Here is a 21,668-nt window from a genome sequence, read left to right on the forward strand (position 1 = left end):
CCCAGGGTGCTCAGCACCAGGAAGACATGGACATGTTGGGTCCAAAGAAGGGTCTGAGAGCTGGAGTACTTTTCCAATAAAGACACACTGAGTGTGTTGGAATTGTACAACATTTCAACAAACCAAAGAGGAATCTGTGTGTTAACACCAGTGAAGAAGCTCTATGAAGAAATTCCATCCTTTTAAGAAAGGCCTGAAAATACATTGATCAGTCTGGTCAATAGGCAAATTCCTAGCCATCCACTAGCCAGCCATTAGTACTTCAGCACTCCAGAAACACATTCAGTTTCCTGAGAGCAAACAATACCAACATGCCAACTCAAAATGACCTCATAGGTCTACTTAAGAAATGAAAAAATTCTGAAGCTTAGGAAGCCTTACAGTATGATATATTCACATGTTAACTTATAATTCAATGACAGTTTGTCATTTAAATGCATACAGGATTGGTATCATGTAATCAAGATGACCTTGCAAATTCAGAGAAATAATGCTCAGTGAACTCAAAAAACAACTTCTAGTTAACAGCAGCCAGTGGAGAAACCCAGGCAGACTTTATGGCTATGAGAGGCCAGAGACACAGAGAACATTTCCTCATTTTCATTTTCGTTCCTTTACTACCACTGCAAGAGTTTATCACTCAAATGCTAATAAGCAGGAACAGGGCGTGGCCAGGGTTTCATCAGCACAGAGTTCACATGTAAACACAAACTGGATTCCATCAGAGGTCTTGTCTCAAGATGGACACCAGAATCTAACCAAAGGTCTCAGCAGCTTATAAGGCTTGTGGTAATGAGCAGAAAGCTGATGTTATCTACTCACAAGGACAGGCTTAAAGAAACAAAAGAGGTAGAAAACCCATCTTACATGAGCAAATATTTATCCAGACAGAGTTCCTACTGAACTGGTCAGTAGTTTAATCCCTGTGACATCCCAATAGGGTGTTACATAACTGTGACATCCCAAAGGACAGTTACCTGGTTATTTCTTTTTCACTCTAGCAGGAAAATTTTTTAAAAATGCTCTGTTAAAAAGACTTAAAACCCAATCTTGTCTAAAATACAACATTTCTGATGCAGACTTACCTACAAAAAACAAAAGCTAAGAATTCAAGACAGCAAACCCCATCCAAGAGAGGCTTTATGAATTGCTTGAAACAGATGTCATTTTTCTGGATGATCTGAAAGTAATTTTTGTGGAGGCACTCATCTCCTGCCAGCCCCTAACATGTCAACGCATGCCAATGACATGTCTAGCAGTGCAAAGCCATAGTGAATAAATTACTTTTGCTTCCAACTTAGTCATCCTATAGTCAAATTCTTGCCATGTCCTCTATGTAGCCCTGAATCCACAGCCTTCGTGCAGTCCTACCTATCTTCTACAACTATCAATCATATCTATGGTTACTATTTCACATTTACTGTGCTGCTTACAACAAATAAAGACAGAAAGCAATCAGTCATTTTACTATTCATTGTAGTATATTTGCCCTACCTTGCAAGTATCCACATTCCTGAGAAGGTGCTTAACATGACATTGCCGGAACATTATTAGAAACACTGCACCACATACCTTCCCCTGTTGCATTGAACAGTCCACACATCCCACTTGAATGTTTCCATGTTTTGCTCCAGGGATTATCTGTAATCTTTCAAAGTCAGTCCCAAGTACCACAATATCACATCCTGATGCATATGCCTAAAGTATATAAAAAAAAAAAAAATACATAAAAACACCCCAAAGAAAACAAAAACCCCCCAAAATAGCGTAAAGCTTTATCTACTCACAGTGTATCAGTGAAGTATGAAACAGTATAGTCCATGCATCCTATCCATGTAAAAAACTATACAGACAGTAGAACAGAGGTATTTGCAGAGATCATACAGATGTCTGCAATTTAAAACCGAGCAACAGAAGTGGCAAATTACTCCTTCTCCATGCTTACAAGTGCATCACAACACTTGAATAACAAGCAAATAGTGGTTCATGATAGAAAAGGCAAACAAAAGATGGAAATACAAAAACATCTAAAAGAAAAGCATAAAAACCAAAGTTCTTGCAATCTAGGAAAAAGTAATATATTTCTTAGACTGGAGACAGACTTTAGAAGTTATTTTACTGAAACATTCAGTAAGGACTTTGTATGGGAAAAAATCAAAAGGGTAACAAAATGAAGCTTAATTATACAAAAGCAAACCTGTCCTCTCAGACTTGTTGAGTCTCCTGTTATCCGCATTAATTCTATTCTCTCTTAAGTTTATGTTTCACTGAGCATGCTGATATATCTAACACATTCAGAGCCAGTTCATTGAGTCCTGCAATGTTTGAGCCAAAATTTCTTCCTATATTCTATTAAGTCTTATAAGATACTGAGTACAGATAAAAATAGAAGATTAAATGCTGGAGAAACTTGTAGAAACAACAGTGAGCAGCATCATCCAATTAGCCTAAGAAAGCAGCATTCAAGGATGAAAGTCCTGGAAGAAGGAATGCACGCCCATTAAAACGTTAGTCAGAAAGACAGCAACAAAATTAAGAGCACAAACAACAGTGTTCTGTTAGAGAGCAAGAGAGTGATAAAAGGATCAAAAATACCATTTTAATTGACTAAAAGTTTCAAGAGCAGAACAGTCTCACAGAAACTGAAGATGGAAGATTTCCATACACTGACAAAAATGATCATGCCTTACAACCAACTCCTCTACTAATTTCTGATACATTAAATAAAAACTGTGGACTTGAAAACAAAAGCAGAATAACTGAAGGCTAGATATATAAATTGGAAGTCTGATGATCGTGTTTTCAGGTGTTTTACATGAAATAATATTTTACCAAGGCTGGCATAGACTAATGTACCATTACACACATTTAAAATAAATAAAACTAAAAATATGGAGATTTTCAAAGACATTTTTCCCCACAAAGGATTAAGTGATGCTTCAAAAAAGAGTCTTAGCCAGAAGACTGTGACCGCCATTACCAGCCAATATTCAGTTACCACATTGCAACCAGCAGAACACTAGGCACCACCTCATAATTGAAAATGCTGTCTATAATTCTGCAGACCAAACAGAACCATGTATTTATTTATGATCACTTACTACTGGTAAGTTTTTGAGCCCCTTCCTGTCCAGTTCCCCCTTCAGCTTCAAGACATTCAAGCAGTGTAATTCCTCTTGTAAAAAGAGCAGCATTTATTACTAACTGACATACTGAACGGCAGGTTCCAAAGCAATCTAACTGAAAACTCATTCCAAAAGAGGAGTTTGAGTACTAATTTTTGATCAAATGTTAAAGTAATTATTTTGATACTGTGAAGGCATGAACTTTAGACCTGTTCATCACAGAACATTTTTTTCTTCAGTTAAAAACGATCTCACCTGGTGACTCACTGGTGAAGTCCACAGTTCTCCAGAAAAAGCTTTTTCAAAAGTATCCTATGCACAATTTTTCCCAAAGCCATTTTGTAGAATTTAGAGTTCTGTACAGAGGCAGTTTTAAGGAAAACAAATACAAACAAAAAGAAGTGCTTCCATGTAAAGATACAACATAGAAACATAGACATAGCTTTATTAAAAATGTATTTAAGATTTAAGTGTCAAAGGCTGTATGAAGCCCACCTGCTGTGTATGCCCCCCTAGGCCTCATGAGCACTTCAAAGACTTACTACTCATATCTACTTCTTCTGCTCCTATTTCTAGTTTTACAGGAAAGCCTGAAATCACCTCATGCCACCACCACAATCATAGGATAGAACGTAAAGAATGCCTTGGATTGGAAGGGACCTTAAAAGTTCCAACTCCTTTGCAATCGGCAGCAACATCTTTCACTAGACCAGGTTGCTCAGAGCCCCATCCAACCCAGCCTCGAACACTTCCAGGGATGAGGCATCCACAGCTTCTCTGGACAACTATTCCAGTGCCTCATTACCTCACAGTAAAGAATTTCTTTCTAACATCTAATCTAAATCTATTCTCAGTCTGAAGCCATTCCCCCTTGTCCTGTCACTACACGTTCTTGGTCTCTCTCCACCTTTCTTGTAGAGTCCCTCCAGTTTTTGGAAGACCACAATGAGGTAGTCCTTAAGCCCTCTCTTTTCCAGACTGAACTTCTTCTCTCAGTCTTTTCTCATGCAGAGGTGCTCCATCCCTCCAGTTATATTCATGGCCCTCCTCTGGACTTGCTCCAAAGGGTCCATGTCATTCCTGTGCTGGGGACCCCAGACCTGAATGCAGTGTTCCAGGTGGGTTCTCACCAGAACGGAGCAGAGCAGAGGGGCAGAATCCCCTCCTTCCCCTTCTGCCCACGCTGCTTTGGATGCAGCCCAGGACACGTTTGACTTTCTGGGCTGTGAGTGCCCATGGCTGGGTCATGTCCAGTCTCACACCAACCAGCATCCCCAAGTCCTTCACCTCGCTGCTTTTGATCTGTTCATCCCCCAGCCTGTGTTGATACTGGGAGCTGCCCTGACCCAGGTGTAGCACCTTGCACCTGGACTTGTTAAACTTCATATAAAGCTCTATACTTCCATCATAGTGAGCAGGGACCAACACATGCAGTAACACATACTATTAGTAGAAATTACGAAATTCATAAAATAACCATTTTAATGAGATCAATAACTCCATCAGTTTTAAGTCCTCAGGACACCTCGCATTTTGCACTAAAAGAACTCTGTTAGTAACTATCAAATATTATACATTGGAGACTTGAGGAACTGGCATATTCATCAGTGCACCAGGAGAAAAGATTTTAAATAGAATCACAGAATATACTGAACTGGAAGGGACCCACAAAGACCATCGGAGTCCAACGCCTGGCCCTACACAGGAAGCTCCAAGAATCACACTACATGCCCAAGAGCAGTGTCAAAACATTTCTTGAACTCTGTCAGGCTGGTACTGTGACCACTTCCCTGGGGAGCCTGTTCCAGTGCCCAACCACCCTCTGAGACAGCAACCTTTTCCTAATATCCAGCCTATACCTGCCCTTCAGGACATTCCATAGAGTCCTGTCACTGATCACCAGAAAGAAGGGGTCAGTCCTGCCCCTCCATTTTCCCTCATGAAGAAGATGTAGGTTGCCATGAGGTCTCCCCTCAGTCTCCTCTTAGCCAGGCTATCACTGCTGATGTGGCTTTGCTTCCAGACCTTTCACTGTCTCCTTTGGATGCTTTCTCATAGCTTTATGCCATTTTTACATTGTGCTGCTCAAAACCCAGAACGCAGGCTAGCTCCTGCTAACCTGGGATGTGATGGACAAGAAATATTAAAGAAGGATTCAAGCATCCTAGACTTGCTGTTTCCTGAAGGTGTCCCCTTTATGAATATGAAATGAGAACTATACCTCCTCCTCTCTTCTGCTATGTTTAAACATGGCTATTATTTTATATTCAATAATAGCTTCATATGCCAGGTGTTTAAAAAAACATCAAATTGTCAAACTGGGGATGATAAAAACTTGTGATAAAAACTTGGGGAGTATCTTCTCATCCTAGCAGTTCAACCAATTAATTGTAAGTGCACTTGTAAGAAGGTAAGGGTAAGATGACTGCCCTTTCAAAATTTTGTCTTTAGAAGAAAAATATAATAATTCCACCCTTATGTTCTAGTATTTCTCCACACTACTTGAAAAAAATGATATTTGGGGAGAAAAAAGAATCACTTCAGACATTGGTCTGTTCACATAGATTAGATCATACTCGGTCACATTGGCTTCCCAGTGCCCAACAAGCTGCAGAACCACTGACTACCTCTGAAGCCTGTGGAGCTGATCTGTTCCCAAAGAGATAGAGAAAAAAAGACATTTTCAAAGAGCTTCCAAATACAACTACAGCCAAGCAGAAGGATGATGACTTGGAGGTTACTTCTGATGTTTAGTTAATGCTGGCCTGCAGGAGAACCACAATTTCAAAGACAAAAGTCAAGGGATGCAGAGGGTAGGGAAGTTACATATTGCAATGGAAGAAGTCTCTAAATAAGAGGGTGACTAAGTTTTCTGGCAAATAATACCGCAACTGGCACCCTTTTCTACTGTTGCCTACTGTTCCCATTACTCCTTACACTGACCAGACACTTTAGGAGGGAAGCTTGTGTATTCCCCTCCTCCTAAGGTGTCGGTCCTTTGGTTCTTTGTTGTCCCCCCTGCAACTCATCCATTAGACTCTATCTGTGCCAAGATATCAAATCCTTTTACACACTCACTGGAGCCCAGACTCCAGCTCTAAATGAGGTTCCTGAGCAGCAGTATCTTACCAAGACATTTCTCTAAACAAAGTGCATAAAATTAACTGCTGGACTAATTTTACACTTAGATTTTTTTATTCACTGCAGAGGTATTTTAGTGCAGTATAATAGAAGACTGTACTCAGGAGTAAGAAATATCTTCCATACCCTAACAGTGTCTCAGATACAACAAATATTAATTCTGCCGACCAGTCACTTTATCTAACTTTTACTGCGAGACTTGTCCACGATAGTTCACATGCCACTCATCTTAATTTTAACAGCAGCTAACAAGAGTGCATTTTTATAAGCTATGGTAACTAAGAAAAAAGGTAATTCCAGTCTTCTCTTAAGCAGAGGGCAAGAAGTGATTCCAGTACAAGAATTTCTTGTATGTATATATATAGAGAGACACACACATATGTATTATAACATACATATACACACACACACACTCTTACCTATATTACCTGGCCCTTGGCAGGGAGGGGAAGGGAGGGAAAAGGGAGCACAAAATGCTGCCAGACAGTTGAATGAAGAAAGAATTCCTAAATATGTATTAATGTATTAAATATGTATTAATTTTAAAAAATAGTAATAATATTAGAACCCTAAGATGAGTTTTTGAAGCAAGCAGAGCCTCTAGGTCTGATGCTGGCAGGCCATAAAGCCTTTCACCTTAAGAATGCCCTAGAACATTTACAAGAAAGTTGTCTTTGCACAGTAAGACAAGCAGATAACGTGATATTATCATGTACTTGGAATGTTTATTAAACAATGCTTTGTTCTTCTGTTACAGAAATAAACAAGATAGAACTAGTTCAAACTGCAGGACCATGGATCTCACTTGCTGACATAGCAAACAAGCCTGAAATTAGGGAGTAAAAGATGTTCCAGGCCTGTGAAAATAAATGTGATTTTGCATTGCAGAAGCGGGTTTTCACCAAAAAACATTTCAATCCATTCTTTCAATCCAATGTCGGCTCTTATTTCTAAATTAATATTTCTTTGAAGAAGAATAACAGATATTTTGACTCTAGCAGTGCTTTAAAAGCATGGAGTTTTAACAGAAAATAATGAAGACAATTATATGAACTCTTCTGACTTCTTTCTAACATGAAAGCCTGATATACACAACTCACAATTCGAGACTGGTACTGGGAAATTACTATCAACAGAAGGAAAGCAAACGATCAGGGGTCTCGACCTCTTACGTAGCACAGCACCTCTAATACAATTATTTCCCTTACGCTCAACCTTCTTGACATATTTCTTCTGTGTACTGACATACAAAGGTTTTGCTGTAGTTTCTGCTACAGCTACGTAAGGACTGACACATTACCTTGGACAACTTGTACAAACTTCATTTAACCTATGTCTCTTACATGAATGGCACAAGTACACCTAACATTAATTTGCAGCTATTATCCGTGGTTAAATGCGGCAGAACGTGTGTGCACACATGCATATTTATAAAGACTTTATATATATATATATTTAAACACATGCAAGCACATATGGGATGAACATACACTAGAAAGGTAATGCAGAACCCAGTAAAAGTCAAGATAAAAACTAAAGACAAATCTATGAAGCAGATGATACTGAAATAATTGCTATACTTTTCTGCCCTGCGCACAGAATGGTCAAAATCAAAAGAGTCATCGTGAGCCACATGGTATCTTGCCAAATTATTTTTTTCTATTTTAGTACGGTCTCCCTCCATCCCCACTTTTGCATCAGAACTTACACTAGTCTAAGTATTCCACTTAAATATCTTCTTTTAAATAATTTAATTCTTCTATTAGGATGCTAAATTGAATTTTAAGAAATAATCTTTCATCATATTTGGAAAAGAAACCCCAACTTTCAAATTTATCAAAAATACTTGAAATATTATACTACAACTGTATTACAGTATATATAAGTACCAAATTGATTGGCCATGCACTTAGAATCATATTTCACTGAAACTGCACTTTTCACTGATGTGTAAAGAAATATTACCAATTTTTTAAGATTAATTCAGTTAAGAAACAATTGATTTCTTATGTCCAGAGTAGCTTAACTGAAATACCATTAAAAAAAAAAAAAAAAAAAAGGAAGTCTTAAAAAGGTTCCCTTACTAAATTCCTTCCCTTCATTTAATCCCAACCAAGAAGCAGGTGAGGTGTAACCAGTGTAATTTCTTGACTGACTCTTATGAACACTCAGTTAATTTTCTGGACTACAGATAACCAGGGAGCTCTAAGTACAAATATTAACTATTTTCTAGACAGATAAGTAAGAATACCATTGAGTCACAGAAATTACTTTTATTTATCAAAAAACTTTGCAGAATGGGAAGCCTTTTTCTATTGCAACCCAATATCTTTAGAAAATTCAGTGCGGTCTTGACCAAGCTATCAAACCCCAACCCAGCCCAAATTTTACAAGTGCCTTTTAACTTCATATTTCAAGTTCCCAGTTCTATTAATTATACAAAGCAGTCTCAAGTCCAGAATTAGTTTAATCACACATAGAGACGAAATCTGTCATGGAAATATTTTTATTCCTTTGAAATAATCCATGTAATTAATCCTTCTCTAACATATTTTTACCTCTACAAACAATTGCTCTTTTGTGACTTTCATTATGAGTCTTGAGACTTGTACTTCCAAAGTTGCTATTGCTCACTGAGATTTCCTGCCCCCCTGCCATCTTCTGCTACTTTGGTGGGGAGAAGTAATAAAAAAACTTTACCAAATCAGAACCGAATATGCAAACAAATTGTATCAGTGCTGGTTACCCACTTAATAACTTAAATACAACTTCAGTAATAACTAGTTCAGAGGACTCCTGTGTGATGAACTCCATGAGCTTTTTAAACTTTTACTCAAATATTTCAGATCTGAAATAAATAAAAGAAAGCAAAAGATGTCTTCCACTGTGGACAAGTACATGGAAAATAAAACAGTTCAGTATCAGGAGAGGGACATAAAGAATAACAGGTAAATTCTGAGAGCCAGGTTCTCATTGATTCAGTGTGCCATACGCTACTACCACCTGCCCTCAGCAGAGAAACAACAGGTACGCATCTTATGGTATCTTGATGCTTATGAGCCTTTTTATACCTATAAATAAGAGATGGACTAAAAACTTTTTATCAGTGTTCTCTCCAAGGATGCTCGTGCTCCACTTTACACTTCACATTCTAAAACAAAGTCAGAACAACAAACCTGCTCCCATTAGAACAAATCTCTGAAATACCTCCTTAAAACATAACTGCACATATTCAAAAAGGTGGATACAATTTGGTGCATACAAGCAGTCTTACACTAATTTTGCTTCAAATTTTTCAGAGTTTAAGAGAAGAATCTTGATATTTTTAACTCAAAACTGTAGTATTTTAAAACGCTGCACTTTAAATATTCAGTGCTGCCTATCAGAAAATATCCTGAAGCATACTGTAGCTAAAAAAAAAAATTATAGACCAAGTCCTGCTGTTGGAAAAAGACAACTTGCCCCTCTTGTATAGTCCATAACCCTGAAATATCAACTCCTATGAGTTCTCAGCCACAAAAACTGGAAGCATAGAAGTTTGACATTTTTGGGGTTTTTTTCCATTTCTAAAATACAATTCAATAGTATTTACACTTATTAATGCTTATATCGTAATTTCAGACAGGGAAAAACTATGGTCAATTTTTTTTTCTTGGGTTTTCTAAAGGTTAAGTCCATCGTCGCTTTCCAAAAAAAGCAGAAATTAGCTTCAGTACCTTTCACTTCTTAATCCTTCTGAACAATCTCACTAACTTCACACAGCCTTATAGAATCAGTAAAGACAACAAAAACAGCCCTGAAGCAGTCAAGGATATTTCTGTTAGCCTTTTTAAACCTGAGGAAAAGAAATCCATTAATAACCTTCCAGGGAAATGGATAATGAAAGGAAGATGAATGCAACTATAGGAAACATTGTTATTACATTTATATCACAGAAACATTGTTACACTATGCTTATATGAAAACAGCTCCTCCAAAAGAGAGACCACAGTAATGAAAATCCTAAACTACACTTCCCAATCATTCCTTTCTCCTCAAGAAGAGAGTCCTACTCTTCTTATCCACTGGAGACCTCTAAAACTTTACGTAAGTTCAGCTGTAACAAGTAGAAAGCGATTCTAGTGACATGAATGACTTGAAATAATTCCCTCAAAAAAGAATGTCATCAAAATGGGAAACTTATGAGAACATATTTTTAAAGCTTACTAGCATTCCACTGTAAAGCAAACCTCCTTGTCTCTTACCAAACAGCTTCTCACCACAGGTGAGTCTTTGACATTTCTGGATATGTAAAATTAGAGGGTTTGGCACAGTTTGGTATCTGAATTCCCAATTGCTGTAGTTTAAGAAATCTTCCAATATGAACTTATTTATAGGAAGCAAGGACATCTCCGGACAACGCTGCAGACAGACTCCGCAGAGCCAGCCTAACCCTGGGGGAAGCAGCTCTTTGCTCCACTGCCCCAGAGCCAAGCTGCAAGTAGCCAGATGAACTTAACTGCGTACACCAGATGGGACAGCAAACAACAAGTTCTCATTCCTGCATTTCCATCTACCATTTCCCTATCAAACTGGAAAGCACACCATGCTGAAGCTGGGGGCAGCCATAAAAGGTAAGGTTAAAAATACCCCAGCGTGCTGCCCTGAGAAACTTTGCTGCGTCTGATTTCATTCCTCTTCAGCCTCACGCAGAGGGAGGGTAGGAAGAAGAGCACAACAGAAGTCTGTTTACAAAACAAAAGCAAAAGGAAGGAAAACGCACGCTAATAAAGACTTTGGCCTTTACAACTCACTCAGGTGTTTTCTCTCCACTCTAAGAACAAACATCGACAGGGAGTTCAAACACGCTTTGAAAACCTCAACAACACTAGGGCTGGGTATTCCAAGGTCTTCCTCAGCAATGCCCAGGAGAAGATTTCAGCCACCTTCCCGACTGCAGGGCAGGGCTGAAACTCCCTTCCCGAGCGAGCCGCACGTCCCGGCTGCCGTTTATGTAATCTTTTATCACCGCCACCATGCCCCGCGTTCCCGGACGCGGCACGTGCCCGCCGCCCCGCCGACCCCGCGCCCTGCCCGGGCCGCCTCCGGCACCGGGGCCGCCGCTCCAGACAAGTTCCGCGCGTCCCCGCCCCCGCCGGGCCGGGACCCCCGGGGCCCTCGAGCAGTGCCGCCGCCGCCGCGGGACGGCGCTACCGGGGCGAGCCCCGCGCCCGGGGCCGCCGCGGCCGCCGCGCCTGACGCAGCCGCTTTCGGCGCCGGGCCCTGCGGAGGCGCCGCGGCCGGGGACGCTCACCGTGAAGGGCTGGTCGTGCAGGCTGCCCACGGAGAAGCAGCTGTCCCCGGGTTCACAGCGCCCGTCAGCACCTGGTGCAGGTTCATGGCGGAAGGCGCGGCCGCTCGGCCACCGCCGCTCGTCCCCCCGCGCCCGGCGGCGGCGGAGGCGGCGCTTCCCGGGGGCGGGGCGGGCGCCGCGCATGCCCGGCCTGGCCGCCGGCCCTGGGGTGGCTGAGGGCTTCGTCTGCGCCGTGGCGAACTCGACTTTCCTGTTAAAATAACCTGACTTTCCTGTCAAAACAGCCCTGGAAAACGCTGCCGCCGTGCCGGAGCCAGGCGGTGGGTGACGGAGCGGACTCGAAACCTGCCGAGCCGCTGCGCCTCCCGCCTGCTGGGGCCGACAGCGGTGACCCCAAGCGCATCCCCTCCCAGCCTTTTCACAAGGGCAGGGGCTCAGCCGCAGCCCTCCCATCAGGCAGTGACAAGAGAAAGCACGTGGTCAAGGGAGTCGTGGGTCCCTGAGGCTTGGGAAACAAAACGTTTTTACTTGGACATCAGATTGCCTGTAGGCAGCAGGGCTTTTCACCGTCCTCATAAAATGAGAGGAAATGGAGCCGTGAAGGATAGGCACTGCAGCTCGTGAGCGGGGTTAGTGCGGGCCGGTCTGGCCCGACGAGACCAGGCAAGGTCAAGCCAGGCCCGAGCTCAGCAGGCAGTGTACGCTCCGGCTCTGCGGACCCGTCCTACCGGCGCACCTCACCGTTCCAGCAGCTCTTCACCACCAAATGTACGGAAAGTTGAGGTGTCTCCCAGTCGTGAGGCAGCGTGGCCACTCTCTCTGCTACACTGAAAGCACTTTTTAATATTTCTTTCCACTGTAGCTAGTTTTTTGTCTTCTATAATTTTCTCATAGGAATTTCAGCACTACAAGTATTTTCTCTTGTAAATTACTGGTCCTGCATCAATTTTCATTCTTAGATTATCTCTGTATCAAATATTAGAGCCCCTTTCTGCCCACCAGCTCTTCCGAGAAAAAATGCAAAATTAAAATAATTTGACACTGTTAGGCATAACTTTGTGTACCACATCCCCGGACACTTATAAAGTCATACTATGTATCTGTAGATGGCAATGTACGTTTCCAGTCTTTGCATAAGCAAGGTCAATCTCATACCCTTTGGGCATGATGTCTTACACATCATTTTAGTAAATATAAGTCTTGCATCCTTTGAAAAGCAGATTGACAAGCATGTCACCATAACACTATTTGCTGCTGGTAATTCATGCATACTAAAGAAAGATTTCTCTTGTTTTTAGAGTCTCCTGATATGAGAAAAAAATCCATCAGGTTTGGTAATCTGTGTATATAGATGTTCCTCCAAAGAAAATTGTAAACTCTTATAACCCTAATCACTTTTGTTTGGCAAAAGATCAAAAAGCGTATCAAATTATCCTATCAATATATAGTGATCTTAATCTGGCTAGGATTACTGATCACTGATAAATTATCTTAATTCTTCTGCCAGCTTGAGAATGTCAAAAATCAACCTTAGTGAATTTTTATGGTAACAAAAATTCTGTTCATTGGGTTCTAGGTAAGAAAGTGAATTATGACTGAAAACAGTAAGAGGCCCTCACTTGCAATTTTCAGCACAACCAACTACTTCTGGGCTCACACTGTGAACCACTCTGACTTTGCTTGCAGCCAGCTGGAACTTCTTCCCACAAGGACTGATCTGGAATAGACTGGACAGAAGAGGTCAGAGGTGCTACAGATCTATATTGGTTCTTCAAGTCTTATTCAATCCACAGGCGCTCATAGGATTTGCAGTATAACGAAAGAGAGGGCTAACAGTAGACAGCAATCCCAGACCCCTGTCTGAGGAAGGTGAAGAATTCAGGAAGGAGGGGAAACTCAGGACACCAACAAATATAATGAAAGGAAAATTTTACTCTGTAGTTGATAACTGCTGTTTAATCTATATCTATTTACAACACAGTATGACATTTATAACTAGAATAACCCTAACCTGCTGATACGCTAAGAAAATACAGAACTTCTCTTTTCCTTTCTGAGTGGGTTTGATCTTTGTCACTACTCAGATTAGTATGTTTGGCTTACTTTATAAAAGAAAGGACATTAACTTGTGTTCTCTCCTCTGTGGAGAGAGTGAGAGCCTATGTAATGACCTGTCAGGCATATAAATCCATATCAAGGCTCCCAGGAATGGGGCACTACCTTCCCCCTCCCAAATTTGCTGTCAGCAGTGCACAGTAGCACAGGAGCTTTCACACCTCACCTCACTGCTGATCCCTGACACTGCTGCTGTGCTTCTTCCACTTCTCAGCCTGGGAAATGGCAAGGACAGACACTAGCATGTGTTCTGCAGTTTGATTGATGCCCCTTCTCACTTCTGCAACATGTGTGAATTCAGCTGCAGACAAATTATGTACTGTATATTTTATTATAATGTCAAAGCGAATGCACTGTAGCACACTGGCATTTAAAAAGAAAAACTTTAAATTATTCAATACAGTTAAAAGTGTATTTATACATTGTCTTGTTGACAAAAACACAGAAGTTGGTTTAGCTCAGAATTTTAAAACTCGACAGTTTCTCAAAGGTAAAAAAAAAGCTCAGAAAACTAACAGCCACAACAACAGGTTTTTTCGTGTGTTTTTGTTCATTTCGCATATTTCCTCACCTTCTCAAAAACCACTTTTTTTCTTTTAAGAAGACCTTTGGTTTGCCTTTCACTCAGAAGAACTAAAAAACCAGAATGGGCATAAAGTTTAAGCTACGGTATTATAAAGTACCATCATAAACTCCTTTTCGTTGTTTTTCCCTCTAACCTCAGTAAATCTTCTTTATTTGAGTGTTTCAGGAGCTGCAGTTCTTCTCACAAGCTGATGACTCCTGTCATTCACAATTGCTAATGAATATGCTCACTCAGTCCCTGACTTTGTGTTTTTAGAGGGATGCTGTACAAAATAGTGTCAGTATCAGAGCACCAGGAAGGTCAGAAAGGAAAGACTCTAATTTCCCCAATATTTTAACATACAGTGTCTGTGGCTGTTCTGAAAGCCTGACAGAATTGCAGCATTTGTGCATGTACAAAAGGGTTTGGAACTGAACAATTTACCACTTTTTGATTATTGAGAAAAGTATTACTTTTTCAATAACAATGAGGCCCTTAAATGCACCATAAAGTTATACCAAGTATATGCATACACACATTTCATTAGTAAATCCTGCATATATTTTCCTGGCAGTATCCAAGTCCAAAGGAGCATTTTAAATCTTAATCCCACAAGTCTCTTCTAAATTCAAAATTGCACATCTGCACAGCAAATCCATATTAACAATATTATTCAGTGTAATGCAGTACAAAATTGATATATATATGTAAATTATTTCACTTGCAGAATTACAACATATTTTGTGTTCTTTCTGTACAGGAAACATCCGCGAGTCACTCATTAACAGCTGTGAGGCCGCTTATGTCAATGATATACAGGCAGCTTTGAAAGAAGTTGGCATTTTAAGTGGCATGCTTAGAGTTTGTCTACAGTACTAGAAAATGTTGTGTTCTTCCTGTATTTCTTAATAATTAGTTACAGGAAAGTAAGATACTTTTTTATGTCTATATTTTACCTATCATGTTAAAAAACCAATGCACTGCAGCTGGGAATAACTGTCCCGCCTCATACAGTGTTTGACCTTGTCTTTGTTGCCCTTGATCTTTCTTCAGGGTTTCTCTGGTTTGTGAATACACAAGGCAAAAGTTGGACGTTAGTGAGGTTAAGACTGAAAAGTCCTTACTGATCTCCTCAAGATCTGGTGTTGCCCCTTTGTGATCACACTAGGAACCCCTTGAAGAATTACTTGATTCTCCTTTTGAGCTTTTGTGACTTTAAACAGTGTAAAGAGTCAAAACACACCACAGAATCTTGGGAAAATGTGAAATGCATAAATACATAAATACAGGCATTTATTAGTGAGGTTCTAAACAGGTGACCACTTTGTGAAACCTTTCTTTCCAAAAAGCTTGCTTTATTCATATCTTCAGTACCCTGAGTTTCATATTTGTGCCCTGAAGGTTAGAGTGATATTTGGTTGGGTTTTTTTGGGGTTTTTTTTGGTACTGTTTTCATTTGGTCAAAGACAGTTTGTAACAGCTAATGTTGCTGTCACATCTCCTATACAGTGCAGTACATTGCCTTTCACTTCAGTGATCTGATATAACCTTTTACTTGATGAGGGAAATATATACTGACTGGTGTCCCTTTTTACAAGGTATTGGTAAAGCTACTTTCATTTATTAAATTCAGGTTTTATTTGGCTTTTGGTGATACTTTTGTTCCAGCTGAGAGTATCATAAAGCTTAGTTGATTCTAAGGTAAAAGTCAACCATTACTAGATCCTTCAGGCTTGCAAATTAACAGTTTACAGTTAACAGGCTTTTAAAATTTCCATTCGTATTCAGAGTTTTACATTCATTTCACATAACTGAGATTTAAGCTACTTTTGAAGAAAATCGTGAAAGGGCTGCTAGATAATACATTAACTGTCCACTCCTTCCCCATGTATTTATAAAATATTCTGTGATCCCTGACAGCTGAGGATGCTGAGCTGGACTTTATCCCCTGAGTGAGAGTGATGGGGGGCCCTGGCAAGTCTGCCCATCACTTTCCAGCAGGCTGCTGCCAGGACATGGATCTGCACCACAGCAGAGCTGGGAGAGCCAGGAGGGCTGCTCTGGCATGGAGCTGCAGTGAAAAATATCTACTGGTGGATTCCGCAGTGCATGGTTGAGAGTGATCTTTTTTGACATGTTGAAGTCCTATCCTACTGCAAATACTAAAGAGTGACGATTTCCAGATGTGTCAGTCAGTTTTCACATCAGTTTTCACGTCATGTCATCAGTCTCATTTGCACAGGGTACTTTTTTGCCATGGTGCTATAGTCAGTATCCTGGAAATGACTGAGTCAGTCTTTCTCCACCCATACAGTTGGCCAGTTATTTGTGTAGACCTGGGAAGTTCCATCTGGCCTTGGAGAAATTCTGCTGACAGCTCACCTGCTGGCACTGAACTCTGATTAGGCTGCTGATATATAGTCTGTTACTTGAGATTCACATGAACAGCTGTTGAAATAGTCATTATGCAGTATTATCTACGAGAATGTATTTGTCCTTTTTATGTCAATTCTGAATTATTCAGTAAGTCTATTTCTTTTTTATAAACTGTGAATTTCAGGTTGAGCATAATAACAAATACTATTTTTTTTAGTTTGCTGTGAAATGTGAAGTGATATGTAAATAAATATGTAGACTCCATATTCACATAATGAATTGTCATACTGCCAGTCTATTCCAATAAAGAATATTCTTTTATAAGTTTTGAACTCTCTGGGGTATTTCAGATGGCATATGGTTTCCATATCAGGCTTAGAAGAATGACATCCCTTATATGTGTCCCTAAGAAACTTACCTGAGGTATAATGCAATCACTTTACTTTTCTTTTCATGTTTGTATCAAGAGCTTGGATATGTGTGTTTCCAAATTCAGTATCAGCACATCTCCACAAATCTCTTGCATACAGACATTTGTATTTAGGCCTTTAAAAGAGCTTGAGATGCTCAAGGACTAGCCTGGAAAAAAAAAAAAAGAAGTGATTTTATGCTATTATTTCAACCTGTTAAGGTTGAAATGGTTAGGCTGTTAATGGTTAGGTTTTAACCTCTTAGGAGGATGACTGAGCTTTTGATGGAGGATTGGTTATTCCTTATACCTGTACACAGATGGCCATTCAAGTATTGAGAAAGAAAAAAACACAAAACACAAAAGCTCATTGTTCTTTCCAGTGGCAGTGGAACAAACAATTTTATCCTCAAATGCATACACCCCTTCTTATTTCACAGCCATTTTGTGAGGTAGACCTGTATTTTGTTCTTTTGCCAGCAGTTTTCATGGTATGCTGCTCACAAGTTGTTTCTTTTTCTGATTGCTACATTTCATTAACATAGTTCACATTCATATGTGCAAATACAGGGTGTCTGAACTGTCAGGCATACTTGCATTTGCAAGATTAATATTACCTTTTTAATACAGATTTTATTCCACAAGTAGGGAAGAGAAAGGAAGAGCAACCAAACGAAGGACGGTTTGTCTGTGTTAGTGCACATCATTCCACCATTCAATGGCATATTCATAATGCTCTAGAAACATATAATTTGACAAAGGTGCTGAGACAAATGAAATGTTTCAGCCTGGTGGTAAATTATCCACTGACTGTTATATGCTGAGTAGAAAATGGTGTTCCAGTTATTGATTTGAGTGGAACAAACCACACACTTAACAAAGCTGGAAAAAAGCTATTAAAATTGCTATCTTTCTCATCACTTGATCACCTATATGTCATCTATTTTTCATTATAAGGTAATAAAGTGTTTGTGTTTCTATAGGAGAGAATGGTCTTGAAACATCCTCCATTTCATAAACAAAAAACTGTAAGATTTTTTAAAATAGTTGTGGACAGGAAATAAAATTTACACATGCATATTTTAAAACATATTAAAGGGTGGTGGTTGTTCATTAGTACCAGCAAAACAGTACTTCATCTGTTTTGCAGGTAAAGAGAATAATTTTTTACCAGATTAAGAAATAAAGCACATGCAATTTCTTTGTTTAAAGTTTGTTAAGAGTGTAAAATATCACTGTATTTTATGAACACTATGACTTTCCTGAAACAGCATGTGGGTTTGTGGTGTACATTGCCCAAGAGCAATATTGCTTTCTCATGACTCTCTTCCACCACATATTGTACAGTCCACCTCAATGGACTGATTTTATTTACTGCTGAGTCAATATTTACCACTTTGCTACTGCCTGCAGTAGTTTTAATCCCTGTCTGAGCAACTGAATGGTACCAGGAGCTTTTTAAAGCTTCAGGCCTTAATCCTGTCATATTCAACGAGTTTCTAGTGAAAGTTAAGAATGCCTTGGTTATTATTGTTTATTACTTGTATTGCAATAGCCCTAGAGGACTTGATTAAGCAATGGGGAAATACTCTGTGAGGCAGGGCATATATAAAACCTAGAAGGTGCTTTTTTTTCCACAGTTTTTTTCTAACACCATGGAACAAGTAGTAGGATTTCTTTTTCCCTGCATGTGTGAACAGAAGGGATCCAGTTGTACCAGAAACATACACCTCAGAAGGAACCAAACATAAGAGGAAATATGAAAGAAATAACATAACATCAGCCATCAAGAAGCTGGTGTCCTCTGCTTTGATATGCTAAATCACTTTGTAAATGCAGACTGCAGACAGGCCTGTTTCAGTCTTTCTTCTGCAAGTAGGTATATGGCTTTGTAAGCAGTTTATTCTGACAGGTTTTCAGCAGTGATTTAAAAACACAAAATCTGCTTAAACGTACAGATACTAAAATGCCAACAGGACAAATGAAAAACAGCTGTACAAAGCTTTCTTCTGTAAATACATGTAGCTCACATGTAAAAAATTGTATCAGCTTGTTGTAGACTGTCAGCTGTATTGTAAAGACACTGTCCTTAGACCCATTGCTGAGGAAGAGAAATAAATTTCTCTTCTGCAATTCCAGTGTCCTATTTGGTATGTTAACTGCAGAATTTCCATTGCAAAGACCATTGTGACTCAGTAGCCCTGCTAAATAAGCAGAAGTGCTCTAATTAGTCTAATGACTACAAGGAATTGTTGCTTGTGCTTAATATCAAGTATATTACCTCTATTTTTTCTGGGGGACTTCACAAAAAAAAAGGTAGCAAATACAGTCACATGGTAAAATATGTCTTCTGGTGTGCATTTGCAGCTTACTCTATCTTCTATCTAAATAAAAATAGAAAGCCCAAGTCTTGCCCCAGGAAGAGAGAGAAATAAAACTGATAGCAATCATATATAATCTATAATTAGATCCTGTGTTTAAATACACTACTCCAGAGAGGAAAATAATTAAACAAGAGACCAAATAAATAACCAGCACCAGAAAGCCTAAAACTGGCAGTTCAGTCTGGTAAATTGTTTCCTGCACTTCAGGTCCACGTAAACATCACCAGTCCTGTGTACCTCATTGTGAGTCTGTGTGTGCAAATGTGTGCATCCATCCATGTGTGTTTTTGTGTGGGAGAAAGAGACTACGAATCACCACCAATACATGCTATTTGGCATGTTATCAGCACATGTAGCAATCAGCAATAATTGCTTGAAATATGAAGAGATATGAATGTTTAATTATGTCATTGGTAGATGATTCAAACAACAGCACATCAGCCTTTGCATTACAGATTTTCATTTTTCTAAGAAGTCACAGTGCTTTCATGTTACACAACAAGTACTGTCTAATATGAAATAGATTTTTTTCCAAGATGCAGCACTACTACAGTTTTTGCATTAACACCAAGTGACTATTTGACAAATCAATATTGAACTATTTTAATGTGCTATATAATAAGCAACAGAAAATACAAAATAAAATATGAAAACGATTAAAATCAACAATTTGGGTTTTACCATAGATAAAATTTACTGTGACAAAGGTAGTTTTCCACTGAACTGTTCATGTACATGTAAATAAAAACTAGTGTTCTCAGGAAAGCTCCAGTGAGTATTATGTCTTGGTTTCTGTATTGCTTGTGCAGTTTTAAAACTGTCATCTTCAATAACTTACAAAACTGTAAGGAAAAGCAGGGCTCAAACCGAAAGCATTAAAACCCCCAAGAACTCTTTAACAAAGGATATAAATATATCTTGGGGAAAAAAAAACAACAAATGAATTGTTCATGTTTCATAGTCTGTGACTTCCATGTTAATTCTAAACTTGTTTTAGTTCTGACTTTTAATTTATAGGGTTCCAAATTCAATGCTATCACAGCATTCTTTTTTGTGAAGTTACATTTCACAAGGACCACAAAAGCATTTTAAATGTGGGAAGTGGTAATTGTTATAAGGCCACTTTGCGTAATATTGCATTAAATAAAATAATTGAATTGGAAGAAATTTAAAGTTTCATAAAAGAAGGAAAAATGAGTAGACTTGCTGCACAATTTTATATTGCCCACTGGTCTGACAACAGGAAGGAGAATGGAAATTAAAGCACAAGGCAAATCATTAACATATTGTCCAGCTGTTAGTTTTATCCCATTTGGAGAAATCTAATAAGAAAAATACCTAGAAATAGCTTCATTTGTTATTAAACAAGTGATCTAATTTTGGCCAAGTGTGCATTTTATTCACTGATGACAAAAACTGGGAGATGAATCTGGAAATTTTCCAAACCATTTTATAGCTACTAAATACTCAAAAAATAAGAGCTTGATCATCTTTTATGTAAATCAGAAAAGTGATATATGACTTGGAGTGTGAAATTGATGGATATAGAAGTGTATAAATGTTGGTGGAACACTTTACCCCTCAATATATCTGGGCAGTTGCCAATGGAGTGTTTTGAGAAGCTCACTAGTGCCCTCTGAAGATGGTACTTAGTTGCCTGTCTATTGCAAATATTTGTCAATAGCCCCCCTAAGAGCCTCTTGCAAGAGAGAGTAGACAGGACTAAATCAACTGAGCAGAGAGGGAAGTATGTCCCTTCTCATTCATTACCACTGTTAAGTGAAATATGGGAGCCCTTGGCCTAAGATGCTTGGGACACTAAATTTACTCACAGGTGCCCTTATTAGGGTCTAAGTTTTTACAAACTTACCTTCTAGCGCTTTTCTGATGGGTGCCACTGCAGCAGCCAGCAGCTGCATAACCTGCCTGTCATGTCCGCTCAGACTCACGTGCCGTTCCCATTGTTGCCTCTTTCAATCTCCTCACAAATGTGCCATAGGCACAGGACAAACCTGGTGGTCTGTAGACTGCTACAAACCAGATTATTTTACAGTGAGCTGCTCTCCATTAAAAGCTGCCTTTTAACACTTCCTTACCTCTACATAAAGGAGTGCAATGCACACGGTGAGTGACTGAAGATTCTGTAAATACATGCTCTCAGTAATGTAATTGCTCATTCATACATTTCTCTGACTTTGCAGTGCATGCATCCCACAACAAAATTTCTATTGTGCTGTAGCAAACAAGCTGTGTGCAGATC

The 21,668-nt window shown here is 39.4% G+C and overlaps 1 protein-coding gene across 1 annotated transcript in view; it reads right to left on the reverse strand.

Annotated features, from left to right (window-relative positions):
- The window catches only part of DMXL1 (Dmx like 1), a 77,748-nt gene extending 66,088 nt beyond the window's left edge, over positions 1-11,660 (reverse strand). The window contains 3 exon segments of the mRNA XM_039566513.1: positions 1,573-1,698; positions 11,560-11,612; positions 11,615-11,660. Coding sequence (XP_039422447.1) covers positions 1,573-1,698; positions 11,560-11,612; positions 11,615-11,645 — 210 coding nt within the window. The 5' untranslated portion in view covers positions 11,646-11,660.
- Positions 11,661-21,668: the final 10,008 nt, after the last annotated feature.

This window comes from Corvus cornix, chromosome Z, assembly GCF_000738735.6.
Source record: "Corvus cornix cornix isolate S_Up_H32 chromosome Z, ASM73873v5, whole genome shotgun sequence".
NCBI classification, from domain to species: domain Eukaryota; kingdom Metazoa; phylum Chordata; class Aves; order Passeriformes; family Corvidae; genus Corvus; species Corvus cornix.